The sequence below is a fragment of the Amblyraja radiata genome, chromosome 5 (assembly GCF_010909765.2).
Source record: "Amblyraja radiata isolate CabotCenter1 chromosome 5, sAmbRad1.1.pri, whole genome shotgun sequence".
In the NCBI taxonomy this organism is placed as follows: domain Eukaryota; kingdom Metazoa; phylum Chordata; class Chondrichthyes; order Rajiformes; family Rajidae; genus Amblyraja; species Amblyraja radiata.
In genome coordinates, this window is record NC_045960.1 from 39,034,878 (window position 1) to 39,049,814 (window position 14,937).

Below are 14,937 nucleotides of genomic sequence, written 5' to 3' on the forward strand. Positions count from 1 at the left end.
GGGCTAAATTAATCAGCTATAGGTTGTGGTTAATGTCGGAACTAATGACATTGATAGGACCACAACGGCATGTTGTGCCTGTTTCCCATAATGAGGGATCAGTCATTGCCATCTTCCGGGTCGGTATAATATATCGGGCGGAAATCCCGGGGGGCCAGGTGGAACACGCCCCCCCCTCCCCCGATTATGAGAGGTGGAGGACAGTCCCCCCCCCCCCCCCCCCCCCCCCCCCATTTTTTGTAATCCGGATTTTAAAAACCGGTGAAATTTCCGCTTTCCGCGAGACAGTGGGGGTGGGACTGCTGATTGAGGGCGCTGATTGGACGAGCGAGACGTCGGTCAGCAGGCAATGGGGGCTGGACATGATAATTCAGCGCGATGATTGGAGGAGGGAGACGTGCCAAAACACTCTCGGCACAGACCTGCGCCTCATCCACAGCCAGGATCGATCCCGGCTCTCCGGCACTGTCCCGTCCCCACCCGAGTGCCCCCACGCCCGGGGGTGGCCAGAGACGTCGGGAGTCAGACGGGCACGGTGCCCCCAGGCCCACAGCCAGCGCAGAGAAGCAGCGCTAAACTCAGCTCAACTCTGCCTGTCCTGCCAGGTTAACCTACAGCCCTGCCTGGACTTGCGGGAAATATGGCCCAGGCTTACAGTCAGCGTGGAGAAGCAGCGCTGGTGTCCAGGCAGGGCTGTAGGTTAACCCGGCGAGACAGGCAGAGTTGAGCTGCATTTAGCGCTGGATTAAGCCTCCGAAGCCTCGCGCGTGGGTGTGTGCGCGTGGGTGTGTGTGCGCGCGCGCGCGCGTGTGTGTGTGTGTGTGTGTGCGCGCATGCACACGCGGCCACCAAGAAATTCTGTCCCCCCTGTCCCCCGATCCCCTCCATATTTTGATAGCAATTTCCATGCCTGTAATATATAGAGTGGTCAGATTAGAGATAAAAAAACAAATTAACAACAACCGTGGCCCTTTTATCTTAACTCTAAAAGACAAGCTGGTGGAAAGAAGTTCAACAAACTCAAGTCCCTTGTTCACGAAATGTGTTGTGATTCTTCTCACTTTTTTGATGGTCACCGTCCAATTAGGTTTTCCGTCACTTCTAACACTGGGCAGGACAGTGGTGCAGAGACAGTAGACTGCTGCCTCAGCCTAAGAGATGCATATTCGATCCTGACCTTGGGTACACATTCTTGCTGTGACTGCGTGGGTCACCTCTGCATACTCTGGTTTCCTCCCATGTCCCAATGTAGATTTTTAAGTTAATTAGTCTCTGTAAAATGCCCCTAGTGTTTAGGAAGTGGAAACGCAAGTGGGGTAACAAAATCAGTGTGAATGGGTGACCTATGGTTGGCGTGGACTGCGGGAGGGGGGAGGTGAAGGGGCCGTTTCCATGCTGTATCTTTCAATCAACCAGCACTTCATTAAAAGAAAAGTATCCATATCCACATTTTTTTTTAATTAAACAACCCATGCCAACACTGTCAAAACAAATGTATATAGTGCCTATTTTGTGTATCTGTTCTCCCATCCTTTTGTACCAAATTAAGTGTTTTCCCCAAAGAGTATAATTTGGAAAATGAAAAGCTGCTGAACCTCCACTGAGGATTCAGCAGATGACCAGGATGAACACTGGGATAGGAGTGTTCAGCTGTAGACTGCAGCTTCTTGGCCAGTCAAGAATGTTCAACACAGATAGGTGACACCAATAAGATATCTTAGATTAATTTAGTTTAGAGATACAGTGTGGATACAGGCCCTTCGGCCACTGAATCTGCGCCGACCAGTGATCACTCCCAAACAGCAGCACTCTGATGCACACTAGGGACAATTTACAATTTTTACCATAGTCAAATTAACCTACAAACCTGTACGTCTTTGGAATGTGGGACAAAACCGGAGCACCCGGGGGAAAACCCACGCGGTCTCTGGGGCTGTAAAGCAGCAACTCTACCTCTGTGTTACTAGGCCGCCCCTGTGGAGTGCCACTCTGAGGCAGTCAAGGCCAGAGGGTTTAGAGTTATGTCAGAGTGTGAACTAGTCTTCTTGCGTTTGAAGCAGCAGCAGTTATGTAACGTCCTCCTGGCGCTGTAGCCAGTTCAATGTGCTGTTGTCGAGGGCCGTGAGGTCTACCCCTCCACCGGGGGGGTGGAGGACAGCGCAGTCGAAAATGACGCACTGCGCTGTTTGCTGGTATGCTCCACACACGCAGGCTGCTGATGAACTAGTGAATTGATGCAATACTCTGAAAGCCCTTCATTGTCTCCAAGGTTATTTGTCAGTGAAAATAAACTTGAAATTCAGTGGCAGCATAGGGGAAGACGATGACAAGTGTCCTCTCCCAGGTCTACTCATGCTCAACCAGCTCTGTTGGGTGGCCCACATGATCCATGTACCTAATACCAGACTTTCAAAACAATTACTCTCCTAAGCCAAGTTTCAGCACGGCAAGCGGTTTCTAGGAGTATGATGAAAATACATTGAGGATCAGAGGACAATAGCACATAGGTTTAAGGTGAAGGGGAAAAGATTTAATAGGAATATGAGGGGTATTTGTTTTCACACAAAGGTGTTGGGTGTATGAAACAAGCTACCAGAAGAGGTGGTTGAGGCAGGGGCTATCCCAACGTTTGAGATACAGTTAGACAAGTGCATGGATAGACACAAAATGCTGGAGTAAGTCGGCGGGAAAGGCAGCATCATTGGAGAGAAGGAACGGGTGACACTTCGGGTCGAGACCCTTCCTCAGACTGATCTCCACCCGAAACGTCACCCATTCCTTCTCTCTAAAGATGCTGCCTGTCCCGCTGCATTACTCCAGCATTTTGTGTCTAGCTTCGATTTAAACTAGCATCTAAAGTTCTTTCCTTCAGGTGCATGGGCAGGGCAGGTTTGGAGGGATATGGACCAAACGCAGCCAGGTGGGACTAGTGTAGCTGGGACACCAGGGCATTCTCACAGTCCCTTTGACAATTTCTTCACAGACTCACAAAATCCATGGCTTGCAGTCAGTCAAAATGGAGAAGGAACATCTGATAAGATGTCTCTACAATGGAAGACAATGCACAAACTTAGGAAGCAGCATACAACATCCCTAGCCATACATCCATCCGTTGAGTCAAGCACCCCCTGTTCCATCTAGTGCAGAGTCTGCGAATACTGTGACAAGCACTCTAGAAACAGGAGTGAGAATAAGGTGCGCCGTGACTTATGCTGATTGCAAAGATGCATGTTCAAGATTATAAATTTTCTGACAGTAGTGGGTACAATTATTATGCATATGGATATCTGCATTTTTTTTTTAAATATCTACATTTATCCACGAACAATGCAACAATAATTTAAACACCCTCAAATGTACAAAATTTGTTAAATGTTCAAATGTTTTCCCTGTTTTCAAACAAAGCACTTGCAACAGCATTTTGTTTTTAGTAGGAAATGCAGTTTTTCAAGCACTTGCAGGGATGACCATTTCTGACCACTAAGAATTAGAAGAGGAAAGATAGAGGCGTACAGAAGCCTTTCGTAGGTTTAAGTCTGTGAAATTTGAAGCCTCACAGAAAACTGCGGAATACTCTTTTCCCCCTCAAGATTTTTTTTTATTGTTAATTTGACTAACCTCTTTCTATTCATTGTGATTTTATAGTGTGCAATTTGTTACTTGCAGTTTGTTTTCAAGTACTACCAGCTGCCATGGTTTTAATCATCGATGTAATAATTGCAGTATTTCTAACTAATCGTGACTGACAATCAAAAATTCACAGCGATGTTTCTGGCATAACTGATGCATTTTGTCCCCAAAGTAATGTTAAAAATTACAGCAAAACCCAGTTATTAAAAGCCTTGAAACCATAATTAGCGATGAGCAAAATCAAGTTTTGATTTTTTTTATCTCTTCCGTTATGTTAATCTTGATATTGTTTCACTATGTTTTCCCTAGTCGCACACCATTCGACAATTTAAACGACAAGGAACAGCATCTCATATTTCGCTTGTGCAGCTTACAGCCCAGTGGTATGATATTGATTTCTCTAACTTCAGGTAGCCCTGGCATTCCCCCTCTCTCTCTATCCCTCTACCACCTAAGTCACACCACCTTCTAATTTTCACCCAACGAGCAGCTAATAATGCCCTTATTATCGTTACATTTTTGCATATCTTTCATTCGTTGTTCTTTATCTCTCTACATCATCGCTTATATCTCACGTTTCCCTTATCCCTAACCAGTCTGAAGAAGGGTCTCGACCCGAAACGTCACCCATTCCTTCTCTCCAGAGATGCTGCCTGTCCCACTGAGTTACTCCAGCTTTTTGTGTCTATCTATGGTTTTTAACCCGTGTTTGGCACAGCATTTTTGTGCTTCCCCACCAAATAACATGAATGGATAATATCAACAACCTGCATGAGGCAGTTTCATTTCCAGAATTTAAAGAGTGATTGCATGCAGTTTGATGGATTTTGCCCTTGGGAGTGCACCAGAAGGAAATGGCAGAATGAAGCGCGAATCTGATGTATAAACTTCCAAAGCTGTAAAAAAATAAATCTAAATTTGTAAAAATAACATCCAGAATGTGCAAAGTAATCTCTATCAGCAGTATCACTGTCAACAAAGGTTTTCATAGTAGCAGACAAGTAAGCAGTCGTGAGGTGTCAGTGCTCCTTGGCATATTTCCCTGTCATATCTCTAATCTCCTCAATTGCCACTGTGTTCACATCATACTTTCTCTGGCGATTCCAGCAAGCCCAGGAAACATGTGGAAACACAATGAAATCCATTTATTTCTACCTTTGAGATCCTGCCCTTTAAGTATCACAATTACAAATATACCACATTCACTACTGCCATCACAATCTACTAGCCTGCTAGTTATCATCTCAAAAAAAATTTCAACTAATTTATATTCAAACACAATTTTACAGTCATGGGATCATAAAGCATGGACACGCCCTCCAGGCCAATCTGCCCATGCCGACCAAGATTCATGCTCGTCCCACATGCCCACGTTTGGCCCATATCCCTCTGAACCTTTCCTATCCATAAATCTTGATTTATTAATTCATTGTGACTCTCCCCAAACATACATTTTCTAAAGGACTTAGAACTTAGAAACACTAAGGGGCAGAAAACGCTGGTGGGTGTTGTGTACAGGCCACCTAACAGTAGTAGTGAAGTTGGAGATGGTATCAAACAGGAAATTAGAAATGCGTGCGACAAAGGCAAAACTGTTATAATGGGTGACTTCAATCTACATATAGATTGGGTGAATCAAATTGGCAGGGGTGCTGAGGAAGAGGATTTTTTGGAATGTATGCGGGATAGTTATCTAAATCAACATGTAGAGGAACCAACGAGAGAGCAGGCTATTTTAGACTGGGTATTGAGTAATGAGGAAGGGTTAGTTAGCAGTCTTGTTGTACGTGCCCCCTTGGGCAAGAGTGACCATAATATGGTTGAGTTCTTCATTAGGATGGAGAGTGACATTGTTAATTCAGAAACAATGGTTCTGAACTTAAAGAAAGGTAACTTTGAGGGTATGAGACGTGAATTGGCCAAGATTGACTGGCAATTAATTCTAAAAGGGTTGACGGTGGATATGCAATGGAAGACATTTAAAGACTGCATGGATGAACTACAAAAATTGTTCATCCCAGTTTGGCAAAAGAATAAATCAGGGAAGGTAGTGCATCCGTGGATAACAAGGGAAATCAGGGATAGTATCAAAGCGAAGGATGATGCGTACAAATTAGCCAGAAAAAGCAGCAGGGAGAAATTCAGAGACCAGCAGAGGAGGACAAAGGGCTTAATTAGGAAAGGAAAAATAGATTATGAAAGAAAACTGGCAGGGAACATAAAAACTGACTGCAAAAGTTTTTATAGATATGTGAAAAGAAAGAGATTAGTTAAAACAAATGTAGGTCCCTTGCAGTCAGAAACGGGTGAGTTGATCATGGGGAACAAGGATATGGCGGACCAATTGAATAACTACTTTGGTTCTGTCTTCACTAAGGAAGACATAAATAATCTGCCGGAAATAGCAGGGGACCGCGGGTCAAAGGAGTTGGAGGAATTGAGTGAAATCCAGGTTAGCCGGGAAGTGGTGTTGGGTAAATTAAATGGATTAAAGGCCGATAAATCCCCAGGGCCAGATAGGCTGCATCCCAGAGTACTTAAGGAAGTAGCTCCAGAAATAGTGGATGCATTAGTAATAATCTTTCAAAACTCTTTAGATTCTGGAGTAGTTCCTGAGGATTGGCGGGTAGCAAACGTAACCCCACTTTTTAAGAAGGGAGGGAGAGAGAAAACGGGGAATTACAGACCAGTTAGTCTAACATCGGTAGTGGGGAAACTGCTAGAGTCAGTTATTAAAGATGGGATAGCAGCACATTTGGAAAGTGGTGAAATCATTGGACAAAGTCAGCATGGATTTACAAAAGGTAAATCATGTCTGACGAATCTTATAGAATTTTTCGAGGATGTAACTAGTAGCGTGCATAGGGGAGAACCAGTGGATGTGGTGTATCTGGACTTCCAGAAGGCTTTCGACAAGGTCCCACATAAGAGATTAGTTTACAAACTTAAAGCACACGGCATTGGGGGTTCAGTATTGATGTGGATAGAGAACTGGCTGGCAAACAGGAAGCAAAGAGTAGGAGTAAACGGGTCCTTTTCACAATGGCAGGCAGTGACTAGTGGGGTACCGCAAGGCTCAGTGCTGGGACCCCAGCTATTTACAATATATATTAATGATCTGGATGAGGGAATTGAAGGCAATATCTCCAAGTTTGCGGATGACACTAAGCTGGGGGGCAGTGTTAGCTGTGAGGAGGATGCTAGGAGACTGCAAGGTGACTTGGATAGGCTGGGTGAGTGGGCAAATGTTTGGCAGATGCAGTATAATGTGGATAAATGTGAGGTTATCCATTTTGGTGGCAAAAACATGAAAGCAGACTATTATCTAAATGGTGGCCGACTAGGAAAAGGGGAGATGCAGCGAGACCTGGGTGTCATGGTACACCATTCATTGAAAGTGGGCATGCAGGTGCAGCAGGCAGTGAAGAAAGCGAATGGTATGTTAGCTTTCATAGCAAAAGGATTTGAGTATAGGAGCAGGGAGGTTCTACTGCAGTTGTACAGGGTCTTGGTGAGACCACACCTGGAGTATTGCGTACAGTTTTGGTCTCCAAATCTGAGGAAGGACATTATTGCCATAGAGGGAGTGCAGAGAAGGTTCACCAGACTGATTCCTGGGATGTCAGGACTGTCTTATGAAGAAAGACTGGATAGACTTGGTTTATACTCTCTAGAATTTAGGAGATTGAGAGGGGATCTTATAGAAACTTACAAAATTCTTAAGGGGTTGGACAGGCTAGATGCAGGAAGATTGCTCCCGATGTTGGGGAAGTCCAGGACAAGGGGTCACAGCTTAAGGATAAGGGGGAAATCCTTTAAAACCGAGATGAGGAGAACTTTTTTCACACAGAGAGTAGTGAATCTCTGGAACTCCCTGCCACAGAAGGTAGTCGAGGCCAGTTCATTGGCTATATTTAAGAGGGAGTTAGATGTGGCCCTTGTGGCTAAGGGGATCAGAGGGTATGGAGAGAAGGCAGGTACGGGATACTGAGTTGGATGATCAGCCATGATCATATTGAATGGCGGTGCAGGCTCGAAGGGCCGAATGGCCTACTCCTGCACCTAATTTCTATGTTTCTATGTTTCTATGTCCTCCATACCATGATTGATTCTAGTATTTACCCTTATGGTGCTGGCCAGTTCAAATTGGGCTGTCATCTTTCCCTTGAAAGAAGAGTTAAGTTTACCTCATTCCAGTCCAGGGGGAATCATGATAAATCATTCTTCCTGTACATTGGACTGGCACCGATGACTGAAAAAATAACTTATTACCATTGTTTAAAAACAGAATAAGGTATGACCTAAGTAATCACAAGACAATTAATTTAGCTTTGAAAGTGGGCACATTATTGGAATCAGTTCTGTGGGACATCATAAAACTGCGTTCAGAAGGACACAGAATAACCAGGGACAATCAACATAGACTTATTAAGAGAAGGTCATGACTAACTTGGTTGGATGCTTTGAGAAAGTAACGTAGAGGTTGGTGAGGTAGTGTGTTTTGTGTTGCCTGCATGGATATTAGGAAGGTATATGGTAAGTCATCTATGGTGGGCTGATCGAAGGAGTAAGGATGCATCTGAGGGACCGGCACCTTGCAACCAGTATTTTCTTACTCACAAGAAACAAAACATAATGTTTGATCAGTGTTTTGTGGAGGATGGTGCCAATTATCATTGTTATTCAGGGAGGCAGAAACCCTCATTACTTTTAAAAGATACTTGGATTGTGACCTATGGAACAGTTACAGGAAGATGGGATAAGGCAGAGTCACTCTTTTTAACTGCAACAGATACTGTGAGCCTCCTTCAGTGTCCTACATTGCCTATAATGTAACGTTTCTGCCTAGTTATTTGCACTAATCCTTTTTATATTACCAATTAATGCTTTTGTAAATACTTTTATCCCTTTTGCTAGTTTCTCACTCAGTTTTCATTCTCAGTCAATTTATTGGTGATCCTTTCCTAAATTCCAAAAACTCGTGTTTGATTTTCTTTGCCCACATAATAAGCCCTTAATCCACCGCCATCTTTGATTACTCTGATTAGCCACAATTTGATCATGTTAATTTGTTAACATTTATTTTTTTAGGATTTAGGATTTCTTTAAATATTTGTCATTGCTTATAAAGTATTACGTCTTTTAATCTAGTTTCCCAATTTATCTCACCAATCTCTCCTTTCATATTTAAATCTTTTACTTTGTCCACGTTTTATGTCCTAGTTTAAGACTAAAGTTGTCAGAAAATATTACTTCAACCATTCTTCCCCAAAGTCTCCTCTCGCATAAGGTTATTAATTAACAATGCTCAAATTAACTGTACTAAATCAAAATTTGCTTTTAATAAAATAGTTATTCATCATTCCGATCTCAATAAACTATCTCACCTTTATTCTCCACATTGAATGTTGCCTCTGTGAAGATAACTGAGTCTGAAGAAGGGTCTCAACCCGAAACGTCGCCTATTCCTTCGCTCCATAGATGCTGCCTCACCCGCTGCGTTTCTCCAGCTTATTTGTCTCCCTACTGAATTAACCTCGTTTCATTCAGATTAATTTTCTTATTTATTCTGAGTCTAATACTGCCACAACTGTTAAAGCACCTACTGACCAGTCCCTGTATTTTATGATCTTACCTTCTTCAAAATCAATTCAACATCTTGATTTTTCAAGGTAAGATGCATTCTGACTCCTTTCTAATAAATCAAACATCCCAGAATGTTCAGTTCTGAACCGTGATCACTGAACAATCACAGCTCGGGAGTGGGAATCTGTTGAAATGTATTTAAGTCAACGACTCTACATTTTTAAGGGAAAGTACAATGGGCAAGCACTACTATATTGCAACCTTTGCAAAAGAGATTTTGGATGCGTTTCCACGATTTTAGCTAACATTTTTCCGATTTTCAACAATGCCCATATTGATTTGCTTGATTTTCTATTTCTGACGTATACTGTTTATTCTGACCAAAATGTTATAACCATGATTCTTTTCTTAAAGTTTTTCCATTTTCCACTTTTCAGACTGCTCCCAAGTGCACCAGACTAATTTGAAGCTCTATTGCCCTAGTTATTTTATTTTTCACTGGGCTCACATAATAGTCTGCCTGGCATATACATTCTTGGACCATGGCATCTCAATTCTTTCAGCAAAATCTTAATACCTCATCTGCCTATGTGCACAATATTAACTAGGTCCTGATATAGACACAAAATGCTAGAGTAACTCAGCAGGTCAGCATCTCAGAATAAAATGGATATGTAATTTGGTTCAAGACCCTTCTTCAGACTAGATATAACTGGTCTTCATTTCAAGAGAGAGTTAGATTTAGCTCTTAGGGTGAAGGGAATCAAGGGATATGGGGAAACAGCTGAAACGGGGTACTGATTTTGGATAATCAGCCATGATCATATTGAATGGCGGTGCTGGCTCGAGGGGCCGAATAGCCTACTCTTGCACCTATTTTCTATGTTTCTATCTAGTTTTGATTAGATCCTGGTCCAAGTCAGTAACAACCAGCCAGGTTACACATATGGAGGTGATTATGATAAAACATGGTATCGTGGACAGTGATGATGTTATCAAGATTCTGATCAGCTGGGTGAGTGTGCCGAGGAATGGCTCACTCACCCAGTTCAGTTCAGTTTGAGCTGTCCTATTTTAGGAAGTTGAACAGGTCCTGCACAGTAAAAGGTGGGCCCTGAGAAGTGTAGGAAGGAACTGCAGATGCTGGTTTACACCGAAGATAGGCACAAAATGCTGGAGTTTAGAAGAATGAGAGGATATCTCATTGAAACATATAAGATTGTTAAGGGTTTGGACATGCTAGAGGCAGGAAACATGTTCCCGATGTTGGGGGAGTCCAGAACCAGGGGACACAGTTTAAGAATAAGGAGTAAACCATTTAGAACGGAGACGAGGAAACACTTTTTCTCACAGAGAGTGGTGAGTCTGTGGAATTCTCTGCCTCAGAGGGCGGTGGAGGCAGGTTCTCTGGATGCTTTCAAGAGAGAGCTAGATAGGGCTCTTAAAAATAGCGGAGTCAGGGGATATGGGGAGAAGGCAGGAACGTGGTACTGATTGGGGATGATCAGCCATGATCACATTGAATGGCGGTGCTGGCTCGAAGGGCCGAATGGCCTACTCCTGCACCTATTGTCTATTGTCTAACTCAGCAGGCCAGGCAGCATCTCTGGATAGAAGGAATGGGTGATCAGATCTGCACCTATCGGGTCATCTGGCAGATCATTTCAAATAACCACCACGCTCCGTGTGAAACATTTACCCAAGATCTGTTTTGAATTTTTCCTCTATTGTAGAGTTCTTTGCCCTGCAAAAAAATATTCTACCTGCACCCTCATAGATTAAAAAACTTCTCTGGGGTCATCCCTAACTTCCCATATTCCAATGAGAATAAACCCAGTCTATCCAATCTCTCATGTTAACTACTGTTTTCGACAACCAACTTAGTCAATCTCTTCTGCACTCTCTATTGCTACCACATCCTTCCTGCAGTGCAATGACTGGAAATGTACACAATACTCCAAGTGTGAAGTGTGATCAAACGGAAGGGTTGTACAGCGGCAAAATGATGTCACAGCTCTTATACTCAATACATAGATACATAGACAATAGATGCAGGAGTAGGCCATTCGGCCCTTCGAGCCAGCACCGCCATTCAATGTGATCATGGCTGATCATCCACAATCAGTAACCCGTTCCTGCCTTCCCCCCATATCCCTTGATTCAGCAAGCCCTAAGAGCCCTATCTAACTCTCTTTTGAATACATCCAGTGAATCGGCCGCCAATGCTTTCTGAGGCAGAGAATTCCAAAAATTCACAACTTTCTGTGTGAAAAAGATTTTCATCATCTCAGTTCGAAATGGCCTCTCTTGCATCTAGCGTGACCAATCCCTTAATAATTTCCATAAGATACCCTCTCATCCTTCTAAATTCCAGTGAATACAAGCTCAGTCGTGCCATTCTTCCATCATATGACAGTCCCACCATCCAGGGAATTAACCTTGTGATCCTACGCTGCACTCCCTCAATAGCAAGAATGTCCTTCCTCAAATTAGGAGACAAAAACTGCACGCAATACTCCAGGTGTGGTCTCACCAGGATCCTGTACAATTGCAGAAGGACCTATTTGCTCCTATACGCAACTCCTCTCTTTATGAAGGCCGAGGAAGACAAACCAACCAAATGTCTTCTTCACAACTGTAACCACCTGTATCACCACTTTCCAGGAGCTATGGATTTGTAGCCCAAGGTCTTTTTGTTTTCAAAACTGCAGTTCAACACATTGTATTTAACTTTGCTGAAATCCACCACCACAAATGTAATATTTGGGATAAATTAAAAAACATAATGAGGTCAGCACTTGTCACTTGCACTAAACTGGAGATATAAACATCCTTCTTTATTAGCTTATTTATTAGCGTATTGAATTTTCTGAAGAAATAACCAGGAGAGGTGGAGGCAGCAAAAAACATGGCAATTGGTTTTAGCTCTCCGGTTCCAGATTAGTACAGGAATATATAGCAGAGCTGGCATTTACTCTATGAACCATTTAAGAATCTTGATATTCTAATGCATCACATTTCAGAGAGCTTTACCTTTACCCAAATAAACAACACCTGATTATCGCATGGAAAATATATACTGGCGGGAATTAAAACTCAAATTGTGCTCCCTTACCTGATATCCAAAGCAGCCCATCAGCCGTACATCCTGCATGACAAGACAGCGATCTATCAAATGACTGTACGAAAGTCCACTTGTTCTTCTTTGTGCAGTACCTCTCCACAGTGGGCAAAACCTGCCGCAGCTCATTCCTTCCACCCACTGCATACAAGTATTCATCCAAGGTACCAAGTACAAAATGCTCTCGGCAGTTTTTCATGGGAGCTATCTCTGTCCAGGTGTTGCTGCGAGGGTCATAGCGGCATGCAGTCCTGACTGCACAAGTGCGGCCCGTCGCGTGTTCCACCTCCCCACCTGCCACAAAAAGGAAGTCTCCCATGACCGTCACGCAATGATGACTTCTCCCGATGGGCATCGGAGATAGCTCACTCCAGTTTGAAATACCGGCGATGTGAACGTTCTCCTGGTTCACTGGGTTAAAATACCGCAGGTCTCTCACTTTGCAAATCTCACGTTTCTTACCGCCTACAATATAAAGTGTTTTTGACTGGAAACGAGGCCGTGTCCTGATGGTTTGCCATATGGGCTGTGCATAGATACTCTGGTGGTACTCCAACGACTCAGTAACGAATGCTGTGGCTCTTTCACTGGCCTGTACTAGAGGGTGAGACAGGGCCACAGCGTGAAGTGTATTCACATCCATTAGACCGAACCGTATGTACTCTAAGAGTTCATCCATGTACTGATAACGACAACCATGTTCCAACCACCTCACTGCCAGCTGTCAAACAGAAACAAAATAGGCCCATTAGTCTTTTAGTGCAAGAAGAAATGCAATATGTTATAAATTATCAATAATTATACTAATTTAAAATTTGAACATTGAATTAGTGTTCGGTTCAGTTTAGTTTATTGTCACGTGTACCGAGGTACAGTAAAAAGCTTTTTGTTGCATGCTAACCAGTCAACAGAAAGACAATACATGATTACTGTGTATAGATACATGATAAGGGAATAACGTTTAGTGCAAGGTAAAGCCAGCAAAGTCCGGTTAAGGATAGTCTGAGGGACATTAAATAGGTAGATAGTAGTTCAGCTCTGCTCTCTGGTTGTGGTAGGATGATTCAGTTGCCTGATAACAGCTGGGAAGAAACAGTCCCTGGATCTGGTGGTGTGCGTTTTCACACTTCTATACCTTTTGCCTGATGGGAGAGGTGAGAAGAGGGAGCGGCCCGGTTGCAACTCGTCCTTGATTATGCTGCTGACCTTGCCGAGGCAGCGTGAGGTATAAATGGAATCAATAGAAGGGGGGTTGGTTTGTGTGATGGCCTGGGCTGCATTCACAATTCGCTGCAATTTCTTACAGTCTTGGATGGAGCTGTTCCCATACCAAGCTGTGATGCATCCTGCTAAAATGCTTTCTATGGTGCATCTGTAGAAGTTGGAGAGGACATGCCAAACTTCCTAAGCCTTCGAAGGAAGTAGAGGAAGTAGTGGATGTTGCCAAATAGTCAAAGTCATAAAGTCATACAGCATGAAAACAAGCCCTTTGGCCCAACTTGCCCACACCAACCAACATGCCCCATCTACACTAGTCCTACCTGCCCACGCTTGGCCCATAACTTATCCTATTCATAATTCTCCAACAAAAATCTAGAATGATTCTACTTATCAAAGTATATTCCTAAAATATTCCTAAAGACTGATGTTGAAATCCCACTCCATTTAATCTCAGATGGAAACTGGGAAAATAAAAAACATCAGAAATAATACACGGTCAAAAATATTTATCACTTCTAAAATCTGCAGAGTAAAGGCATTCGATAACAATAAATTGACCAGAAATGCACCAGAATTTCCAAGGCATTCGCTGAACCGAAATATAATGGGTGCAAGCAAAGATGGAGTATTACCACGATCCTTTTAATTCAAGGCTTAGAAGGCAAAACGAACGTTAGAAGGTAAAAAGAACATGAGATGGCAAATTGTTTAAGGGAATAAAACTCTGAGTATGAGCCCATGGCATGTGAATGAATGTCAATGACAGGATAATGGACGAGGGCATCAAAATAAATAATAGATTAAAGCCCTCAATTTATATTGTTGTTCCTTCCAAAACGTATTACATCACGACATTAAGCTCCTATGGCTTGTGTAAGTCCATTCCAGTATTATCTTCCCGATTGTAAACCATGCTTCCAGGTTTGTATCATTTGCAGATTTAGAAATAGTGCCCAATAGCATGGTCATTAATGTTACAAAATCATAGATTGATTGCATTATGGAAAGAGGCTGTTTAGTCCTTCATTTAAGTTCAAGATACCCCAAGAAAAGCAATTAACTTATTACTGACCCTCGAGGTCTTCCCCCAGCTCAGAAAATTAATGGTTCATCCCTGTACTTACAGTAATTACCCAAAGTCAGTTTCTATCCATGCTTTCACGTCCCTTTTAGTTTATCATCTTTTCGGCCCATCAAGCCTACTTGATTTAATCATGGCTGATCTATTTCTCCCCTCATTGGAGAAGAGGGTTACCATTCTCCCGCCTTCTCCCTATAACCCATGACACCAATACTAATCAAGAATCTACCTATCTCTGCCTTAAAAATATCCATTGACGGCATTCACAGCTTTCTGTGGCAAAGAATTCCATAGATTC

The 14,937-nt window shown here is 42.9% G+C and overlaps 1 protein-coding gene across 1 annotated transcript in view; it reads right to left on the minus strand.

Annotated features, from left to right (window-relative positions):
- Positions 1-14,937, minus strand: part of klhl32 (kelch like family member 32) — a 152,618-nt gene that overhangs the window by 18,707 nt on the left and 118,974 nt on the right. Inside the window, exon 5 of the mRNA XM_033021048.1 lies at positions 12,332-13,058. Within this exon, the coding sequence (XP_032876939.1) occupies positions 12,332-13,058 (727 nt within the window). The remainder of the gene's footprint in view (positions 1-12,331; positions 13,059-14,937) is intronic.